The 17,668-nt window shown below is 52.9% G+C and overlaps 1 protein-coding gene across 2 annotated transcripts in view; it reads right to left on the reverse strand.

Annotated features, from left to right (window-relative positions):
- Positions 1-17,668, reverse strand: part of NDUFA10 (NADH:ubiquinone oxidoreductase subunit A10) — a 179,460-nt gene that overhangs the window by 135,819 nt on the left and 25,973 nt on the right. The window contains exon 10 of one of the 2 annotated variants that reach the window (XM_030232746.2): positions 14,930-15,369. The exons of the other annotated variant lie outside the window; for it this stretch is intronic. Coding sequence (XP_030088606.1) covers positions 15,301-15,369 — 69 coding nt within the window. The 3' untranslated portion in view covers positions 14,930-15,300. Of the gene's footprint in view, positions 1-14,929; positions 15,370-17,668 lie in introns of those variants that run through there. 2 annotated transcript variants of the gene reach the window in all.

Raw genomic sequence — 17,668 nt, forward strand, 5'->3', positions numbered from 1 at the left:
CAACAACCATGCAAGTGAGTTTTTCCCCCTCTCCTGGCACTTATCCACAAAAACATGGGTTTAGAGGGCTACAACCAGAACTAAGGGTGTCTCTCTTCTGGTTCATGGGCAATGGGTGACAGTGGCTCCTTGATTAATCAGTACAATGAGGGATTTGGGTTGATAACCAAATCTGAAGCAGGCCAGAGAAGGATGGCTACAGCCCATGAGCGTCAGCAATGGCATCCCAAAGGTGTCATCCTCAGCAGGATAATGGATCACAGGATGCTTTGCTTTGGAAGGGACCTGAACCTTCCCTGATGCCACTTGAGGTCATTTCCTCTCCTCCTGTCCCTGTCCCCTGGGGCAGAGCCGAGCCCCCCGGCTGTCCCCTCCTGTCAGGAGTTGTGCAGAGCCACAAGGCCCCCCTGAGCCTCCTTTTCTCCAGGCTGAGCCCCTTTCCCAGCCGCTCCCCACCAGCTTTGAGCATCTCGGGATTTCTTATTTCAGCTGAGATCGCACCCACCGTGCTGCCATTGGTCGCTCTCTCCGCGCTCCCCCCCACTTTTCCTCCTGCCGCCCCCACTTCATTCCACATTTTTCACATTTCTGGGGATTGTTTTTCACCTCCCAGCGCTTTCTGGAGCGCGCCCAACAGAAATAAACGCAGCCTGACCATCACTGGTGGGGCGAGGGGCAGGGGGTTACGCTCTCGGTAAATTTAGTCCCTCACTGACAGATTTATCTTCCTTAATCAGAACCAAGCGTAGTTAGCGAGGTTTGTTTTTGTAGACTGAACTTCCCCAAAGTCAGCGCGCACTCACCTCCCCCTCCCTCCCTCCCCAATTACATAAATGCTTTTAGTTAAGAGCTGATTTCCTGGAGTGTGTGCCAGTGCTCTCTCCAAGCAAACAAAGCAAAGAGACACTGCAAGGAGCCCGCGTTTGGCATTGAAAAGGAAGATTATCCTCACAAAAAGGGAGGAATGAGGTGTCAAAGGGTCCCTTCCCCGTTTCTCCTTCATTTGCGCACGGGAGATAAAGCACAGCTGGGGAGCACCTTCCCAGCCCGGAAACTCGGGTTTGCCCCGGCAGACCGAGATTTGGCCAGGAACTCGAACACACCTCTCCTTCGGCAGGGGAGCCGGCAGATCCATCAGTGCTCCATTTCCATGCGACTGCCCGCTCCCGCCCTGTCCTCACCCCGCCATTCCCAGGCTGGCACCAAAGCGTCCATCCCGTCCTGCCGCAGCTTGGAGCAGCGCAGGGGCCAAGCAAGCTCTGGCTCCACCGTCCTCTCCCGGGAACAGCTCGGACCATGTGTGGGTGAAGAGACTTTGTGGGCATCTTCCCTGACGGGGCTCCTCCTCTACATCTCCCCACGGTCTTGCTTTAACATTCCCCTTTCCTTTTCCTTGCCACCACGCCACTAATTAAGAACATCCCCAGCACGTGCCAGCCTGGAATGTGTTGTAATGACCTTTTATTTTCTTCTGTTCCAGCTTAAACAATTGCTTAGACCGATCTCAGATGCTTTCCCAGCAATTAGGAGCCACGATGAGATTTTGAGAAGAAATTCCTCCCTGTGAGGGTGGGCAGGCCCTGCCACAGGTGCCCAGAGCAGCTGTGGCTGCCCCTGGATCCCTGGCAGTGCCCAAGGCCAGGCTGGACACTGGGGCTTGGAGCAATCTGAGACAGTGGAAGGTGTCCCTGCCCGTGGCAGGGGTGGAATGAGATGAGTTTTAAGGTCCTTCCCAATCCAAACCATTCTGTGGTTTCATGTTTCTATGACAAAGGAGCTCCAGGAGCCCTCTCTTTTCAGGCAGGGTCTGGATCTGCCTGTCCCTGCCTCCTGCCACGGGTGGGAGCAGCTCTCCCTGGACTAAGGTCTCCGAGGATGTCCCCTCACAGCCCCAGCAGCCCGGGAGAAGCCCCACACATCCCAGGGCACAGACAAATTTCAGCGGAGTAGGGTTTCCATCGTAATACCATTAACACTTTCCCCCCACTGGTGCAATAAGGATGAACCCTTCTGTTCCCTGGCAAAGTTAGCCCTGAGGCATTGCTGAAGCGCCGCGAGCTGAGCTGGGCAGAAAGGAGAGAAATTCCCTCTGCTAAGAGAAATTGCAGGAGAGGGAGGCAGCAAGGCAGAGGGGAGAGGTGTACTGACACATTTTGTGGATGAGCACAGGCTGAGACGGAGTCCCGATCCCGACATCACTGATCCAATTCTCCCCCACCTGGACACAGCTCCTCCTCCTCCTCCAGAGGGTGAGCTGGGAAAATAAATTTCAGGGTTTTTTTTTTTCTTTTCCTTCAGATGAAAATTCCCCTCATTTCCCCTCAAAAGCGAGCACACGTGGGACTATTTTTACCCAGGTTTATTTTTAGCTCCTCTTGCCTGCCTTGCCTCTCACATGGCTGCACGGGGAAGGATGGCAGCGGCTGCAAGGACACGTTCTCCCTCTAGAGCACAGCAGGGCTGGGGGCAAACACGCCGGCAGTAATTACAGCACAGCCTCGTTAATCAATCACTGCTCCCAGCCTCGTTCAAGCTCGCTGCCATCCAACACTGCTGCCCACACTGCCCCCAGTGCCAGAGATACCCGCACCCAAACACGTCCCCTTCCCGCTGGTGCTGCCCCAAGGGACCCAGCTCCGGCTGTCCCTCTCTGCTGGGCTGGCACCTCGGCTGCAGGAAGGCAATGGGGGCTGGAGCAAGCAGGAAGCCCTGGGAGCTGCCTGGCAGCCAAACCGGGACAGCCACCAGCAGGGCAGGAACTGGGGCACTGCCCGGCCCCTCTGGGACAGAGTTTTGTGTGCCTGGCCCTGCCTTCAGAAGAAAGCCTGGCAGGCAGCTGGGAAAAGGTGGTTGGGATGCTCAGGAGCTGCTGTGGCCAGGGAGAAGGCTCTGGGTGCTGGCCCAGAGGAGGCTGCAGGACATTGAATGTGTTTGGTTGGGATCAGCAATGTACAAAGGGTTTCACCCTTCAGGGGAATTCACACACAGCCCGAGCCTCAGCGGTTTTTCCTAGAGGGGAATCCCTGCTGCCAGCAGCAGGACTAACCTGCCCCAGGGCCTGTGTGCTCCACCAGCAGCAGCCCAGCTGGAGCAGCCCTGCACTGCGGGCAAAGGGAGGCTGGATCCTGCTCAGGAGACTCTCGTGTCCCACTGCTGCCTCTCTCTCCCCCTGCCATCAACTTCCAGAGCATCTTCCCAAGGCCTCTGCTGACTTCCAGAAGGGAAAGCACAGCCCTCTCCATGGCACCAGCCCTCTCCATCCTGGATCACAGCATGCCATGGTGCCAACAGTGCCATGCTGCCTGTGCCAGGCTGAAGCAGGCACTGGCAGGTCCCCCGTTACCATGGCAATGCTGCCAAGGTTCACATCTTTTCCTGAATCCCAGTTTATACTGCTGCTTTATTTCCCCCCCACTCTCCACACCTCAGGAAGGGTCACAGTGCAGCTCTGCCATCAGGACTGTGGTCACATTGCATGAAGTCTTTGCTCAGGAGTAACAGCCTTGGATCTCCTGTCAGCACAGAGGGAAATAAGGGAGCAGATACTGATAAATCCTCTGCTGTCTCTTCTCATTAGACTTAGTCACAGGGAAAAACCCAGAAGGTCTGAAACGTTTGTGTTAAGTGGCAGGGATTTTTTTTTCCCTGGTCATTATTTTAAAAGAAAAGCTCCCTGTCCAGAGGGGACAGCTGTGGATGCAGATCCTTGCCAGTGCTGGTCCCCCCACCCACATGGCCTTGCCCTGGGCATCCAGCCCATCCCAGGGTCCAGCAGCAGCCACCTGAGCAAGCAGGAACTTCCCCGGAACATCTCCCTGGGGCCACGGCCTGTCTCCAGCCACGTGCTGTCCCATGGAATCACAGAATCATTAGGGCTGCAGGAGCAGCCAAGATCCTTGAGCCCAACTCCAGCACCACCAAATTGTGTCCCCAGGTGCCACATCTACACATCTTAGAGACATTTCCAGGGATGGGGACTCCACCACACCTCTGGCCAGCCTGATCCAGTGCCTGACCACCCTTTTGGTGAAGGAATTTTTCCCTCATCTCCAATCTAAACCTCCCCTGGCACAGCTGGAGGCCATTCCCTCTCCTGTCCCTGTTTCCTGGAGCAGAGTCTGACCCCCCTCCAGCTGCCCCCTCCTGTCGGGAGTTGTGGAGAGCCAGAAGGTCCCCCCTGAGCCTCCTTTTCTCCTGGTGGCCTCCATCCAGCTTCTCCATAGCAACATCAAGGCATTCAATATAGATCCCAAAACTGCCTTTGCTAAATGCCACCTCTGCCTACCCCAGAGAAGCATTTTCAGGGAAAATCTTGATCCCAGCCTGGGGGGTTCATCATGCAATGACAGCCACTCACCTTTAGCTGGTATTTCCAGACTCGTTCCTACCCTGACATTGTCTCTTGTGCACCCAACTCCTTTTAGCTTGTGGTGTGACAGGACAAGAAAGAGAGACCTAAAGGAGCTCCAGGAGAGCTGGAGAGAGACTTTGGGCAAGGACCTGGAGTGACACGACAAGGGGGAATGGCCTTCCACTGCCAGAGGGCAGGGTTAGTTGGGATATTGGGAAGGAATTCCTCCCTGAACTAAACAAAGAGCTCAGTCACTTGGAGTGATCCCTTATCCAAGCACTGAACCCCTTGGAACAGAGGAGCTGGGGCTTGGATTGCCATCCTGCCCCGCTTGGGGTTTTTCTCCTCACCATCCTTGATTTACACGAGTGGCACTTTGGCTGAGGATGCTGATGAGCTGAGGCTGGGACACAGTTCCAGGAAAGGCAAATCCATTTATCAAAGTGCTTACGGCTCCCAGTTCAAGACGGGTGAAGCACCAATAAATATCGAACAAATCAAGGGAATCAGACTCCAAAGTAGCTTCATAAATAAAAGGCTATTAAATATATATATATATATATATATATATATATATATATATATATCTGCAGATGCTCGTGCCAACCTCCCCAGAGTCCCAGCCCAGGTCTGGATCTCAGCTGAGGGCCTGGCTGCGTCCTTCAGAGCTGACATCCCAGAGGAGAAAGGTCCACGGCACATGGCAGGCTGCACAGACGGGTCAATGGGAAGGGAAGTGCTGTCTGGCAAAGGAACAAGCTGCTAATTTATTGAAATGCTTTGGAAAATAATTGCATTTGGAAGCCTTCAGCTGTCCTGGGTTTGTGCCTTAGTGCAGGACTGGAATTTCAAGAGATGGGACTTAAAAGGGAGTGGAAAAGCAAAGAGAGCTTTGAAGCTGGAGCAGGAGAGCACTCGATCAAAAACCAAAGGAAGCACAATTCCCAGCTCCCACTCCACTCCCCTGGACAAGCAGTTAGGGAACAAATCAGCCCTGTTTGTTTTCACCGAGGTGAGAAACACCTCAAAACCTGGAAGCACCTTCTGCTCCTTCAGACAACTCCAGGGATGGGGAACAGATCCAGCATGAAGAGAAACAAAGGCCAGAGAGCAGCCCCTCTGCTGAGGAGGGAATGAGCACGGAATGAGCACAATTCCAGCCCTGCCACCCCTAGGCCCTGCTCTGCCAGGGCTTCCCAGGCACTTTCACAGCACTGAGGCAAGGGCAGAGGATGGACGGGGTTACTGCTCCAGCAGCACAAAGAGGGGTTCAGAGCTCTTCCCACTGGAGCTGGCTGGCTTCTCTCCCTGCTCCCAGGGTCTGCTGACTGCCACCATCACCACCTTCCTCTTGGGCCATCTCCTGGAAGAAGGGTGTCACACAAAGCAAGAGCAATGGCCCTGCCTTGGAGGGCTCCTCTGAAAATCAGCACATTGAGGGAAAATCCTCCTTGGGGTCCTCTGGTGCCCAGTGGATGGGGCCATGCTTGTTCTGAGACAGAGCTCATATTCAGGCTCTGCAAACAACAGGCCATTCAGAGGCAATGAAGGGACAGTAAACCCAGAAGTGATGGACAAAAAAAAGCATCTTTTCACACAATTTGCCTCAAGGAACTCCGTGTCATATGACGTGGCCAAGGGCAGAGACTTGTGGGATCAAACAACCGCTGAGCCAGCCCTGAGTATTGCTATTGTTCAAAATGAAAAATAAATTATGTTAAAGATGGGGAAAACTCCCTGAGTGTAAGCAGCAGAAATCACTCAGGCTGTTGAAGGACTACACTGAAGAAGACTTCCTCAGGACAGAATGCCTTTGCTGGGAACAGGTCCTTGGGAGAAGCCTGGATGAAGGTTGCAGGACACTCTGCAGCTTTTCCTGAGGGTCCTGGCAGCAGCTGCTGAGCCAATAAAACCTCTTTGCTAGCCACAGCGGCAAACAGCCCTCTCACCACAAGGATACTCTCAGCCACTCCTGGGAGATTTTCCTTACACCTGGCTTGATCCTCTTCTTCATCTCTGCCATGCAACCTGCCATGCAAGGAGCTGCATCCACTGCTCAGACCATGGAATTGTGGAATATGGGTTGGGTTGGAAGGGACCTTAAAACTCACCTCATTCCACCCCTTGCAATAGGCAGGAACACCCTCCACTGTCCTGGCATGCTCTAAGCCCTCTCCAACCTGCCCTGGACACTTCCAGGGATGGAGATTCCACAAACTCTATGTGCACAGAGACTTGCCCTGGGAACCTGGAATAAAGCAGGTTGCTTCCCTTCTAAACTGCAGAGGGAGGGAAAGGTTTAGAGAAGAAGAAGAGTTGCTACAGTAGAATGTTACCTCCAAAACATGCCAGCAAATATATGCCAACAAAAGCCTCCAAACACCTTCAATTATTGAGGTTTCCCTATTAGCACTCACAGCGTGTTAATTCTCCCCCTGGGTACTGGTGATGCAGATGCAAGAGCACAGCCTGGGAAGGATTTGAGATGCTCTTGGAGCTTTCCTTGCTGGATTGAGCCATCCCAGCACATTCCCAGGCTGAGGCTTTTCAGGCTGCAGAGATGGGGAAGAGAGTGACATAACCCAACCCTGCAGCTCAGGTGTTTTGGTCTTTTGATTTTTTTAAGCTGGTCAGATAAATGCTTTCAGAAGACACTTAAAAGCCATGGCTGCTCTCTCTGGGGAACCATCAGGCTGATTTCCTTTGGCCAGTTGTGGGGTCAGGCTGTCAGCTCTTATTAAGATTTGGATGTGTGTCACTGAATGGAAAGCACTTGGCTTTACTGCTGCTCATTAGATCACTTTATGATAAATCTAATCATTAGCCTACTCCATTGGCCCAGCTGAAGGTGATCAGGCTGGTGCTGCAGCCATCCCAGGGGAATCCAGACCAAATGGCTTCCCCAGGAAGGGCAGCTCCATCACGGCCGTGCCAGGTCTCCCTGCTCCCATGTCCCAGTGGGATGCACCTGCCCCAGATTTGGTCCTAGGAGGATGGGTTGGGGTAATTAAGGGTAATTAAAGTCCAGCCATGTGTCACTGCTTCACATCTCCTCCTGCAGCCCCAGCAGGGCACGAGGCTGAGCTCCAGCTCTGCTCCTTGGGCATCACTGGGAACAGAGGTGAAAGCTTCCCCTCTTTTTTTAAGGCTCGTCCATGGATCAAGCTCCTTATGCCTCCTCCCACGCCAGAGTCAGGGCGTGGAACCCCACTGCAGGTGATACCCACAGGTGTGACAGGGCTTCTGGGGACCCAGGCTGGCACTGAGCCATCCCAGGGTGCCACAATGGGGTCTGGGCCAGTGGCTTTCTCCCTGGAGATTTGGGCTGAAGGTTTGTCTGCTCCTCATGCTTTAACACATCGGGAGTAATGACTCACATCCCCTATCACCATTGTAATTTACAGAAACTGAGCAGCTCTTCAAACTCCTGTGACCACCTCCTCTGTGGGCACATGGGTGGGCAGAGAGGTCCAGAGCAGCAACAGTTCCCTGCTCCTCTCCTGAGGGCATCCAAGAGGACAGGCAGCCCTTCCCCAGAGCACAGGAGCACCTTGAGACTTTTGATCATGGCAGATGTGGGAGCAGTGCAACAGCTCCCGAGCCCTCAGCTCCTGTGGAATACTTCCCATCTTCCTCTGGCTTCATGAGCTCATTAATTCATCAGAGGGAATTAAGCTGCCCCTGGTTGAGGCATCCCAGAGAAGCTGTTGGGAGGCCTTCTGCTTTTCCAGAGCAGGATGGGAAGGACTTGGCACCATCAGGCCTGGCAGAGCCTCTGCCTGGAAATCTGCCAGGCCATGGCCAAGCCAGCCAGGCCATGTGTGGTGGGAGCCTGCGCCACCTTCCCAGGCCTGGGCTGCACAGGCCCATCTCCATGGATCCTGCTAGAGATGGGAGATGGAAAGTAAACACAAAAAAGCCTATTCTCCAAGGAATTTAGGGAGCTGGAGCAGGAGGGGTCCTGCTGGGAAATGCAGAGCTGTATTTTGAGCTACTCAGGGGCAGCAGTGGCTCCCCAAAAGCCATCAGATATCAGGTCTTTGCTGAAGGAGGCTAGAAGGCAGCTAAGCTGAATTTTCTCTCCAACAAGCTGGCTGAAGTTCCACACCCTGGATTAATTTGCCCACGGTACTGTGGGAAGACCTTGAGATGGCAGCATGCATCTAAAGCCTTGGGTGCACCAGGACCCATCCCAGCAGAGCAGATTCTCCAGGTGGAGCCAGGGGCTCTCCAGGATGCTTCAGTAGTTTCCCACGCCCAGGGCTGTCCCTGGCAGGGCTGATGCCAGTCCCTGGTGTGGTTGATGCCAGCCCCAGCACTCCTGCCTGTGCTGACACGGCAGCCCGGCACAGCCGGCCCAGGGCTGGTCCCAAACCACACACGGAGCTGCAGCCACAGACAGCAGGATTGGCCTCTCTTCCCTCCCAGGCACAAGGGCTGCAAACGCAGTTCAAAGTTCTCCTCAGTACAAAAACGGGCTTTGAGGGTAATTTGTTGCAGCTTGAAAGCAGCTGAAGTTAATTACACAGCAATGAAATATCGCACTTTAATATTGCTTCATTCCCCAGCTGGGCTGCCGTGGAACGCTGCTCTGCTCCGAGATCCAGACCCGAGCGTTCCCTCATCTCCAGGTGACATCCCAGGTAAGCCGGGACAGGCAGGCTGAGGGATGCACAGCCCTGTCCCAGGTAAGCCAGCAGAGGCAGGCTGAGGGATGCACAGCCCTGTCCCAGGTAAACCCAGGACAGGCAGGCTGAGGGATGCACGGCCCTGTCCCAGGTAAACCCAGGACAGGCAGGCTGAGGGATGCACAGCCCTGTCCCAGGTAAGCCAGGACAGGCAGGCTGAGGGATGCACGGCCCTGTCCCAGGTAAGCCAGCAGAGGCAGGCTGAGGGATGCACGGCCCTGTCCCAGGTAAGCCGGGAGAGGCAGGCTGAGGAATGCACAGCCCTGTCCCAGGTAAACCCAGGACAGGCAGGCTGAGGGATGCACGGCCCTGTCCCAGGTAAACCCAGGACAGGCAGGCTGAGGGATGCACAGCCCTGTCCCAGGTAAGCCAGGACAGGCAGGCTGAGGGATGCACGGCCCTCTGCATCTCAGGAGGAGGGGGATGGAGCACGGGGCTGCACCTGGGGGCTCCCAGCAGGCACAGTGCTGTTCAGTGCATCCCTAACCCAGGGCTCCCATGGAGCCTCCAGCCCTGTGCTCTAAGCTCAGCCCCGTTTGGGAGGCAGGGCTGCTCCACCAGCCATGCCCAGGGCACCCCAGTGCCCCTGGGCCCTGCTGCTGCCTGGCCCCACACCCAGCACGGGAAGCCCCTGGCTGCAGGCCAGCACTGCCCAGGTGAGCTCCTGACTCATGCAGCTCCTGAGCTCCTGGAGCGCCGTGGCCAAGGGCAGTGCAGGTGTCTGCATCCTCTGCAGGCCTGGGAAAGGCTGCTGAGAGCATGGGGAGCAGCAGCCTTGTCCTGCCTGGAGCTCGGGCTGCCTCTGTCAGGCAGCCAGATGAGCAGGAGTTGTCCTGCTCACTGGTCACCCCAGAGAAGATCCCAAGTGTCCCTCTTGCCATGATGGCACTTGGGTGCTTTCTCCTGCTTGGAAATGACACGGAATAAAGCAACAGGGAACACCAGGGTGGACAAAGCACTTGCAAACAGAACCTGTGTAGCCCAGGCAGGGAACAGAGTTGGCCCAAGCATGGCCACAGCCACCACTACACGATACAGGGCACCTCAAAGCCAGAAGGGCAGGAATGCCAGTGTCCTTCTTAGTGTCAGCAGCCAAAATAGAGTTACAAGTACAGATCTGAGAGCCCTCTGCACACACCGAAGAGCTTGGCCACCCCAGCCCACCCCACAGAGTTTGCAGCTCCTTTCTCAGTGCCGTCATCCCTGGGGCCACTCAGAGGAGCAGCCTGCATTGCCATCTAATGGGATGCGCTGGGAAAGCCCGAGCATCCCGCTGGAAACCAGCGAGACCAGGGCCCTGGGGGCTCTGCAGGTGCCTCACACTCCCTGCACCGGCAGGGCCGACCCGGCTCTGTGACACAAAGCAGCGCCGGGGCACAAATCAGAGGGGCCAGGCAGGACGGAGAGAGGGGTTTGTGTGCCCGGAGCCGTGCCAGGAAACAAGGCAGCCGCTCGTGACCGAGTGGTATCACCACCCACATCTGGCTGGGCACACCGGGAGAAGGCTTTATTGGATCTCAAAGTCGTTTTCCCCTCGCTGCCTCCCACAGCTCATAAAAGCTCCTTCCAGCAGAGCCCGTTGAATGTTAAGCTTCTCAAGGAAGCAGTTGTCCAGTTAAAGCTGCCTCCTTGCCAAAGTGCTGCATGCAGGAAGACACTGAAGGGAAAACCAGCTCCACAGGGACTCCAGAGATGGATGTGGGATGGAAATCAGCATGGCTAGGAGAAACAGGGGTGGTTGTGCCAGGAAAGCCCAAGCACTGATGCACTGTGCCAAACCCACAGCACTGAACACAGCCTCCCACTGCTCCTCTCCATCACCACCTGGAGAGCAACACCTGTGTGACATCATGGGGACTGCTGGGAGCAGCAAGGGCCCCACCTCCTGAATTACTGCACTGACAAAGTCACAAATGCACTGCCAGGAGGGTCTGCTCACACCCCTGCTCCTGCCTGCAGCACCAGCTCACAACCAGCCTGTGACCAGGGAGCAGCACTCAAAGCAGCAGCTCTGATGCCTCGCTCCTGAGCCCCTCACCTCCCTGCAGAGTTCTCTTGGCTGACAACACCTCAGGGAGAAGTCAGGGGGGATTGGAGACCCCTCAGAGTCCATGGTGGCTTTAGTTTCCCTTCCTCACTGAAGGGACAGTCCCTGCCCATAGCAACCTGACTTTCAGGACTGCTTCAGCTGCCACTGAAGGCAATGGGAATTCGATTTTTACCCATATCCAAAGATAAAAGTGGTAATTGATTTCATCAAGTAACTCCCTCCTTCAGCCTCGAGTCTCTCCTGTAAGCAAAGAAACCAAAACCCAAAAAGCATTAAATGAAGTCTGTGTCCTAATGGCAAATCCCAGCCCAGTTTCTGACACCCTCACCTTTTATGACATAAAATCAAATCAACTTTGTCTCCCAAAACACCCAGAGGTGAAGGGAATGTCCTGGGAGCTGCTGTGGACCCTGCCAGGTCTGCACAGGTCATGCCTGCTGTACCTTAGCACCATTTTGTGCTTATTTCTTTTGCATGCATCAACTCCTTTTATACGCTAGAAACTCTCCTGTGAGCTTTATATTGAAGCATTTGGTTCCTGAAAAAGAAATCTGCTTCCACAGCGAGCAGCAATGTTTGGAGCAGCCACCTTCCTGTAAGCAGGAGAGGAAGCAGAAAGAGCACACTGGTTAAATGCCATCCCCTGCTCTGCAGAGGGGCACTGCTGTGCCACCCTGGCACTGTACCATTGCTCCAGGAGCTGGTTCCCAGGCGTGCTCCCTGCTCCAGGAGCAGGTGGAGGAATGAGGAGCGGTGCCCGCCTCTCCCAGAGGGAAGCGCAGCGCCCGCCCCGGATGCCTTGGAAGATGCTCAGCACGAGTTAATTGAGACAAAGCTTTCTCAGGCACCGAGAACTGAAGTCTCATTTGTAGCTGCAGTTTTGGCTGGGGAGGGTGGAGAGCACAGCAGGAGTGGTTCCATCAGATAGCAGCAGCCAGGCTGGGCTCCAGCACCTGCGCAGGAACCACGTGACAGTGGGAGGCAACACTCCAGGCTGGGTCTCGCTGGGAACGAGCCTTTGGCAGAAAACTGGGCTTAGGGCTGGGAACCAGAGCACCTTCCATGGCATCCTGCCACCCACGGTGCCAGGGGTAAGAGCTCAGTAGGATCACAGGGAACAACGTCATCAGATGGGATCGGTGCTGGCTGACACGAATGGGAGCTCCCAGGGCCAGGCACTCCCAAGGAACTCTGGCCAGTATCACACAATCATGGAATGGCTTGAGCTGGGAGGCACCTTAGAGCTCTACACCAATCCCCCTGCCATGGGCAGGTACACCTTCCACTATCCCAGGTTCCTCCAAGCCCCATCCAACCTGGCCTTGGAAACTTCCAGGGGCAGCCACTGCTGCTCTAGCAGGCATGTGGCAGGGCCTCCCCTCCCTCACGATGCCATCTCCTGGCACCCTCACATCAAATGCAAATCAACAGAAGGCCACCCCAAGGAGGAGAGTCCATCCTTTTCCTTGATCTTCAGACCTCCATTTCCCCAAGCCCTCCCTGAACACAGATGGCTTCTGAGGTTCTCCATAAACATTCAGCTCACACTAAACCTGCACAGGCACATTTTTGTGAAGCAGCCCATCAGGTGATGTTGTGCCATCCCATCTCCCCTCTGCTTTGGTTGCTTCCACTCACTTCTGCACAACTGATTCATTTTGCTTTTGTGAGCAGCACTGGAAGCCAGCTGGCATTTGTTGTGCACCTCAATTCCACTTGCTCAGCAGGCTCTTCCACAGAAGGGATTCATTCCAACCTTTGTCTGTGGTGGGGGCACAATAGGACTGAGGCAGCAGGGCTAATATTGAAACCTCATTGCTACTGCATTGCTCAGAGCAGCTGTGGCTGCCACAGCCCTGGAAGTGTTCCAGGCCAAGCCACACAGAGCTTGGAGCAACCTGGGATAGTGGAAGGTGTCCCTGCCCATGACAGGGGGTAGGATAGGATGTGCTTTAATGTCCCTTCCAGCCAAATCCCCTTCTATAATTTTGTAATAAAAACATCAAAGTTTCACTGTGAAGGAGGAAGAAGAAACTTGCTGGATCTCAGAACTGCAGCCCTAGGCTCAATGTCACTGCTGAGAAGCCAATTCCTCAAGGAGCAGCTCGGCCATGCACAGTTGTCTCCACAGCCTGGATGGTCCTAGCCTGCCCCAGCTGAGGGGAAGCTGTTAAAAGACATACTGGGATAGCACAGACAAGCACCAGTCTCTCATCCCCTCTTCTCCTTTCTCCCCTCCTGTGCAAAGTGAAGCCAAGGGGGAGGTTGCTGCTGAACTGGAGTGACCATAGGGAAAGCTGGTGGCTTTGCCCACAGATGTGACCTTCCCCAGAGAATCTGCCCTGGGAAAGCAGGCGGAGCCAAGCATGGGACTGGACAGGCAAGAGGAAAACCCCAGGCAATGGGAATTTGTGATAAGAGGACAGACTGCAGATGGTTTCACACATGCCCCTACACAGAAGCATGGAGAGGACTTAGCTGTATATCTTCCCCAATCTAAGTAAGAACTGGAGATGGATTAATCCAACTGGCACAGCATAGCATCCAAAACCCAAATCTTTACAGCTGGTTTGCTAAGATTTTTCTTGAGGTGTTGGAGTGGGAAGGAGGGAAGAGAAAAACACAGAGGAGGGAAGAGAAAAGCTAGCACTCCTTCCTACAGCAAGGGGAGAGAAAGTTATTTCCTTCACAGATTTAGCTTATAAACAGTTTTAAAGCAGAGTTAAAGTCTGAATAACATTTTAAAAAGTGTGTTTGAGATGCATGTTGTCATACCACAGGGCTCACCAGCATTGCTTTTCCTGACTGGAATTAAAGTCTCTTATGTCCAAAGCTCAGCCCTCTGTGCTGCTGGAGCAGGTGGGGAAGGCTCCTAAAGCTGCTCTGCACCCCAGTGAGCCCCCCCAGCTTCCCCAGCTCTAGCCACAGCACAAAACACCTCTCCAGATCTGGCACTGGGCTGCACACACTGCCAAGTGAATTCCAGCACCTGGAGAAGTCAGCAACAGCAGGATGGAGGACACGAGTACAAACAGAGCTGCACTCTCCAGAGGAAGGCTCAAACCACAGCAGGTGCTCCTGTCATGCCCACAGCCCTCAGAGCTGGGAGATGGTGCTCACACTGCTCAGGATCTCACTGCACTGCCTGGGAGTCCTGAAGGATTCAGGCATCCCTTCCCAGAGGACAGATGGATGAGACATGAAACACAGAAACAAAAGGCCACAGGATCAGCAAAAAGAGCCCCAGCTGTGTCCCACTGCTCCTTCATCAGCACCTCAGCAGCCCCCAGGCTCTCAATAAGGGACTCTCCATACTGGTTTTGATACAGGAAGGGGCACAAGCAGGACTTGGCTGCTTAACTCCAAGGCACTGCCCTAAATTCTGGAATGCCTGGCAGCCCTTTTCCTCAGTGACTGAAGCAGTGAGCCCCGTGCTGGAAATGCAAAATTAACTGCAGCCTAAATCTGGACAGTGGTGCTTGAACGAATGCCAAGGCACCTCACTTCTGTGACTTGTACTAAATGAATAATTTCTTTTAGAAAAACCCTTCCAACTTGGACTTTCAGGGACTTGCAAAAATAATAATTACACTTGTCTTTTATACCCAACTAACATTTCACTCTATAGTGGAATCAAAGCAAGAAGCTGGAAGTCAAAGTAATTGCCAGCAGTTGTACTATTTTTTAGAATTTTAAGCCGAGATTTTTGCTGTATTAGTTAAGTTATTTCCATCTCTCAACGAACTTTTTATGCTTTGCTGAGGCCCAGTCAGTGCCTTTCAGAACACATTGTTGCTTCTAATGAACCTCACAGAACACCACACATGACAGAATAAGAAATTAACTTTGTGAGAGCCAGGAGGGTACAGGTTTAATTTCTCTTGAATCAGCAGAACAACACCAATCCTGGATAATAATGTGCCACAGTCTTGAGGAAGAGAAAATTCAGCTCTGATGTTGAGCCTGCCCCAGCTCACTTGGCTATCCCCCCACACTGACTATACAACATCCCTGATTCCTCAGGGAAAAACAAACCAGAATAAAGTGGTTTTCCTTCTGGCAGTCGGCTCCCTTCTGCTGGGGACAGGAAATGATTTAAGCGGTGTTTCCTTGGTGCTCCACAAGGGATGTGGAGCAGGTGCACTGAACGTGGCTCCTCTTCCCTCAGGTCCTGTGGTCCATCCTGGCCAGGGCTCCAGCAGGAAAGGATTTCATTTCAGCCAGATCCACTTGTCCCCAACGTCAGCGTTGTAGCCTGGCCTGAACTTGCGCCCAGGGAGCTGAAGAAAGTAGAAAGCTCAGTCAGAACTCTGGCCACTCCTCTCAGAGTTCTGAAGTGCCTCGTGGGATCTACAGAACATGAAATACTCTTTTTACGTTGTAATGATAAAACTTACAGAAAAATCAGGCTCTCAGAAAAGACTGAGCTGGGCAGCTGAAGGAGGGGCTGCAAAAACCACTATACAAAACCCATAACAGATGCATGAAAATGAGGCCAATGATCTCAGCACCACATTCCACCTGGATTCATCCAGCACCTCCCAGCCTGAGTGAGATGGCTCCCCTAACTGTATCATGGAGGAGAGGAACTCAATGTCATTCCAAAATAGGCACACACATTATTAAATATATGAAATACTTCATGCATGAGATACTGAGTTAATTACCACATTAAATTAAACTGTTCAAATGAAACTGCAGATTTAGCCTTCAAGAGCTGAACTTATCTTCATTAAAGCAAAAACAGTATCTGCCTGCCTTCATCAGCAAAGTCAGGAACCACTTTTTGATGGAAAAACCCAAAGATTTTTGAAGCCTTTACCCAAATTTCAAGGACTCTGGGACCTAAGCAGCAGCCCGGGATCTCAGTGCTGAAGTAGCGCCCTTTGGAAGGTACTGACCACGACCTGGAATGCCAGAGATGGTGAGATCCTGGTTCCAAAAGCAGAATCCACCTCCAGAACATCCATTCCTACCTCTAGGAACCAAAAAGAAATGGAACAGAACAACTCTGAGCCCCAATACTGCAGCCAAGAAGCAAAGCACCAGAAAAAACCAATGAGTTTGGTGAGAAAGGCTGAAGCCAGCAAAGATGCTGTAATCAAACTCTTCCTTCAAAAATAAGCTATCTGCTGGCAGCCTCTCCAAATAATTAAGCACAGATCATCTGCTCTGTCTCCAAACAAACACTGTTTTCACACAAGACCCTGGACCTGTCCTGAGGATTTTTCCTTTCCAAAAAAACATGTAAGAGGATTCTGTTGGGGAGAGCTGCCCCTGCAGAGAGAAGCAAGATGCAGTCTTGATAAAATCTGTACTCAGGCCACAAAAATGAACTATTTAATAAAAGATGAACCCTGTTGTTTTGAGGAAGGGGAACTATGTTTATATTCACTTGAATGTCAAAAAACAAGACACTTCTTTCCCTAAAAATCAAGCTGACAGAAGACCTGACCTCCTCCACAAGACACTCCCCACCCTTCCTTGTCACAAACCATTTGTGAGCAGTTTTTCTGAGGTTTTTCAATTAATGGCTTGTCTAAACATCTGCAGAAACCACACAGTCCTGTTGAGAGTTCCCCCCACTGAGCAAAGAGGAGATGGGAGATGAAAATAAATTATTACTACCTCTGCCCCATGGATTTCCAGCAGTGAGCCAGGGAGGACATGAGACCTCCTGTGACTAGCCTGTGACACAAAAACAGCTCTCCCTGGTCCTCTCCAGGCAGCACATAATTGGCCCTTTGATACTTGAAGAGATTCCCAGATAAGTAGATAATTAAAGCAACAGGAGATCTCTGGGAAAATACAGCAGTTTACAGTTTTGTTTCTGGGTACATCTGCCCTCTTTAAAAAGCTACAATATCAACCCCAACAGAATTCAAATTCATTGTCCAAAACAAATTCCCTGTGTGCCTTTGGTTAAAGACATGCAAGACATCAAAGCAAGTGTTGTAAGTATTCATCCATAACTCCATCATTCACAGTGGGCCTTGGCAAAGGCAGGAGAGTTGGGGGATTTGTTACAGCTAGGCTTTCAAAATAGCCAAAAAGAAAAAGAAAAAAAAAAAAAAAAGGAAGAGGGAAGTAAATAACTCCCATATTACCTAGGAAGCAGGAGGATGGGAATTGATGCTCTGTGCACAAGTGACACAGGCCACTTTGCCAAACTCTGCCTTTCCAATCCCACATTTCCCAGCTGTGACTGCAGTAAAGGAGCTGCATGGTTGGAACAGGGCAGGATTCTGCAGAGAGGAGTGGCAGGATCACCAGGGAAGATGTGCTGGTTCTGGGTAGGCTGGTGCTCCAAAGTGCACCCAGCTGAAATTCCCAGGCTGCTCTTGGCCAGTACAAGGGCAGGGATGGAAATCAGGGAGCAGCCCTGAGGCTGCTGGGTTTGTCTAGGCTGGGCAGCCTGGCTGCAAGACATGATGGAAAGGAGATAGGAAAAAGCTCTATGGGACTTGCCAGCAGCTGAGACAACAGAGAGGGATTGAATATTCACCTTCTCTTGCAGTACAAGTTCTCTGGAAGTGTCCCAGGCCAGTTTGGAGCACCCTGGGATGGTGGTGGAAGGTG

The sequence above is a fragment of the Serinus canaria genome, assembly GCF_022539315.1.
Source record: "Serinus canaria isolate serCan28SL12 chromosome 7 unlocalized genomic scaffold, serCan2020 HiC_scaffold_29, whole genome shotgun sequence".
In the NCBI taxonomy this organism is placed as follows: domain Eukaryota; kingdom Metazoa; phylum Chordata; class Aves; order Passeriformes; family Fringillidae; genus Serinus; species Serinus canaria.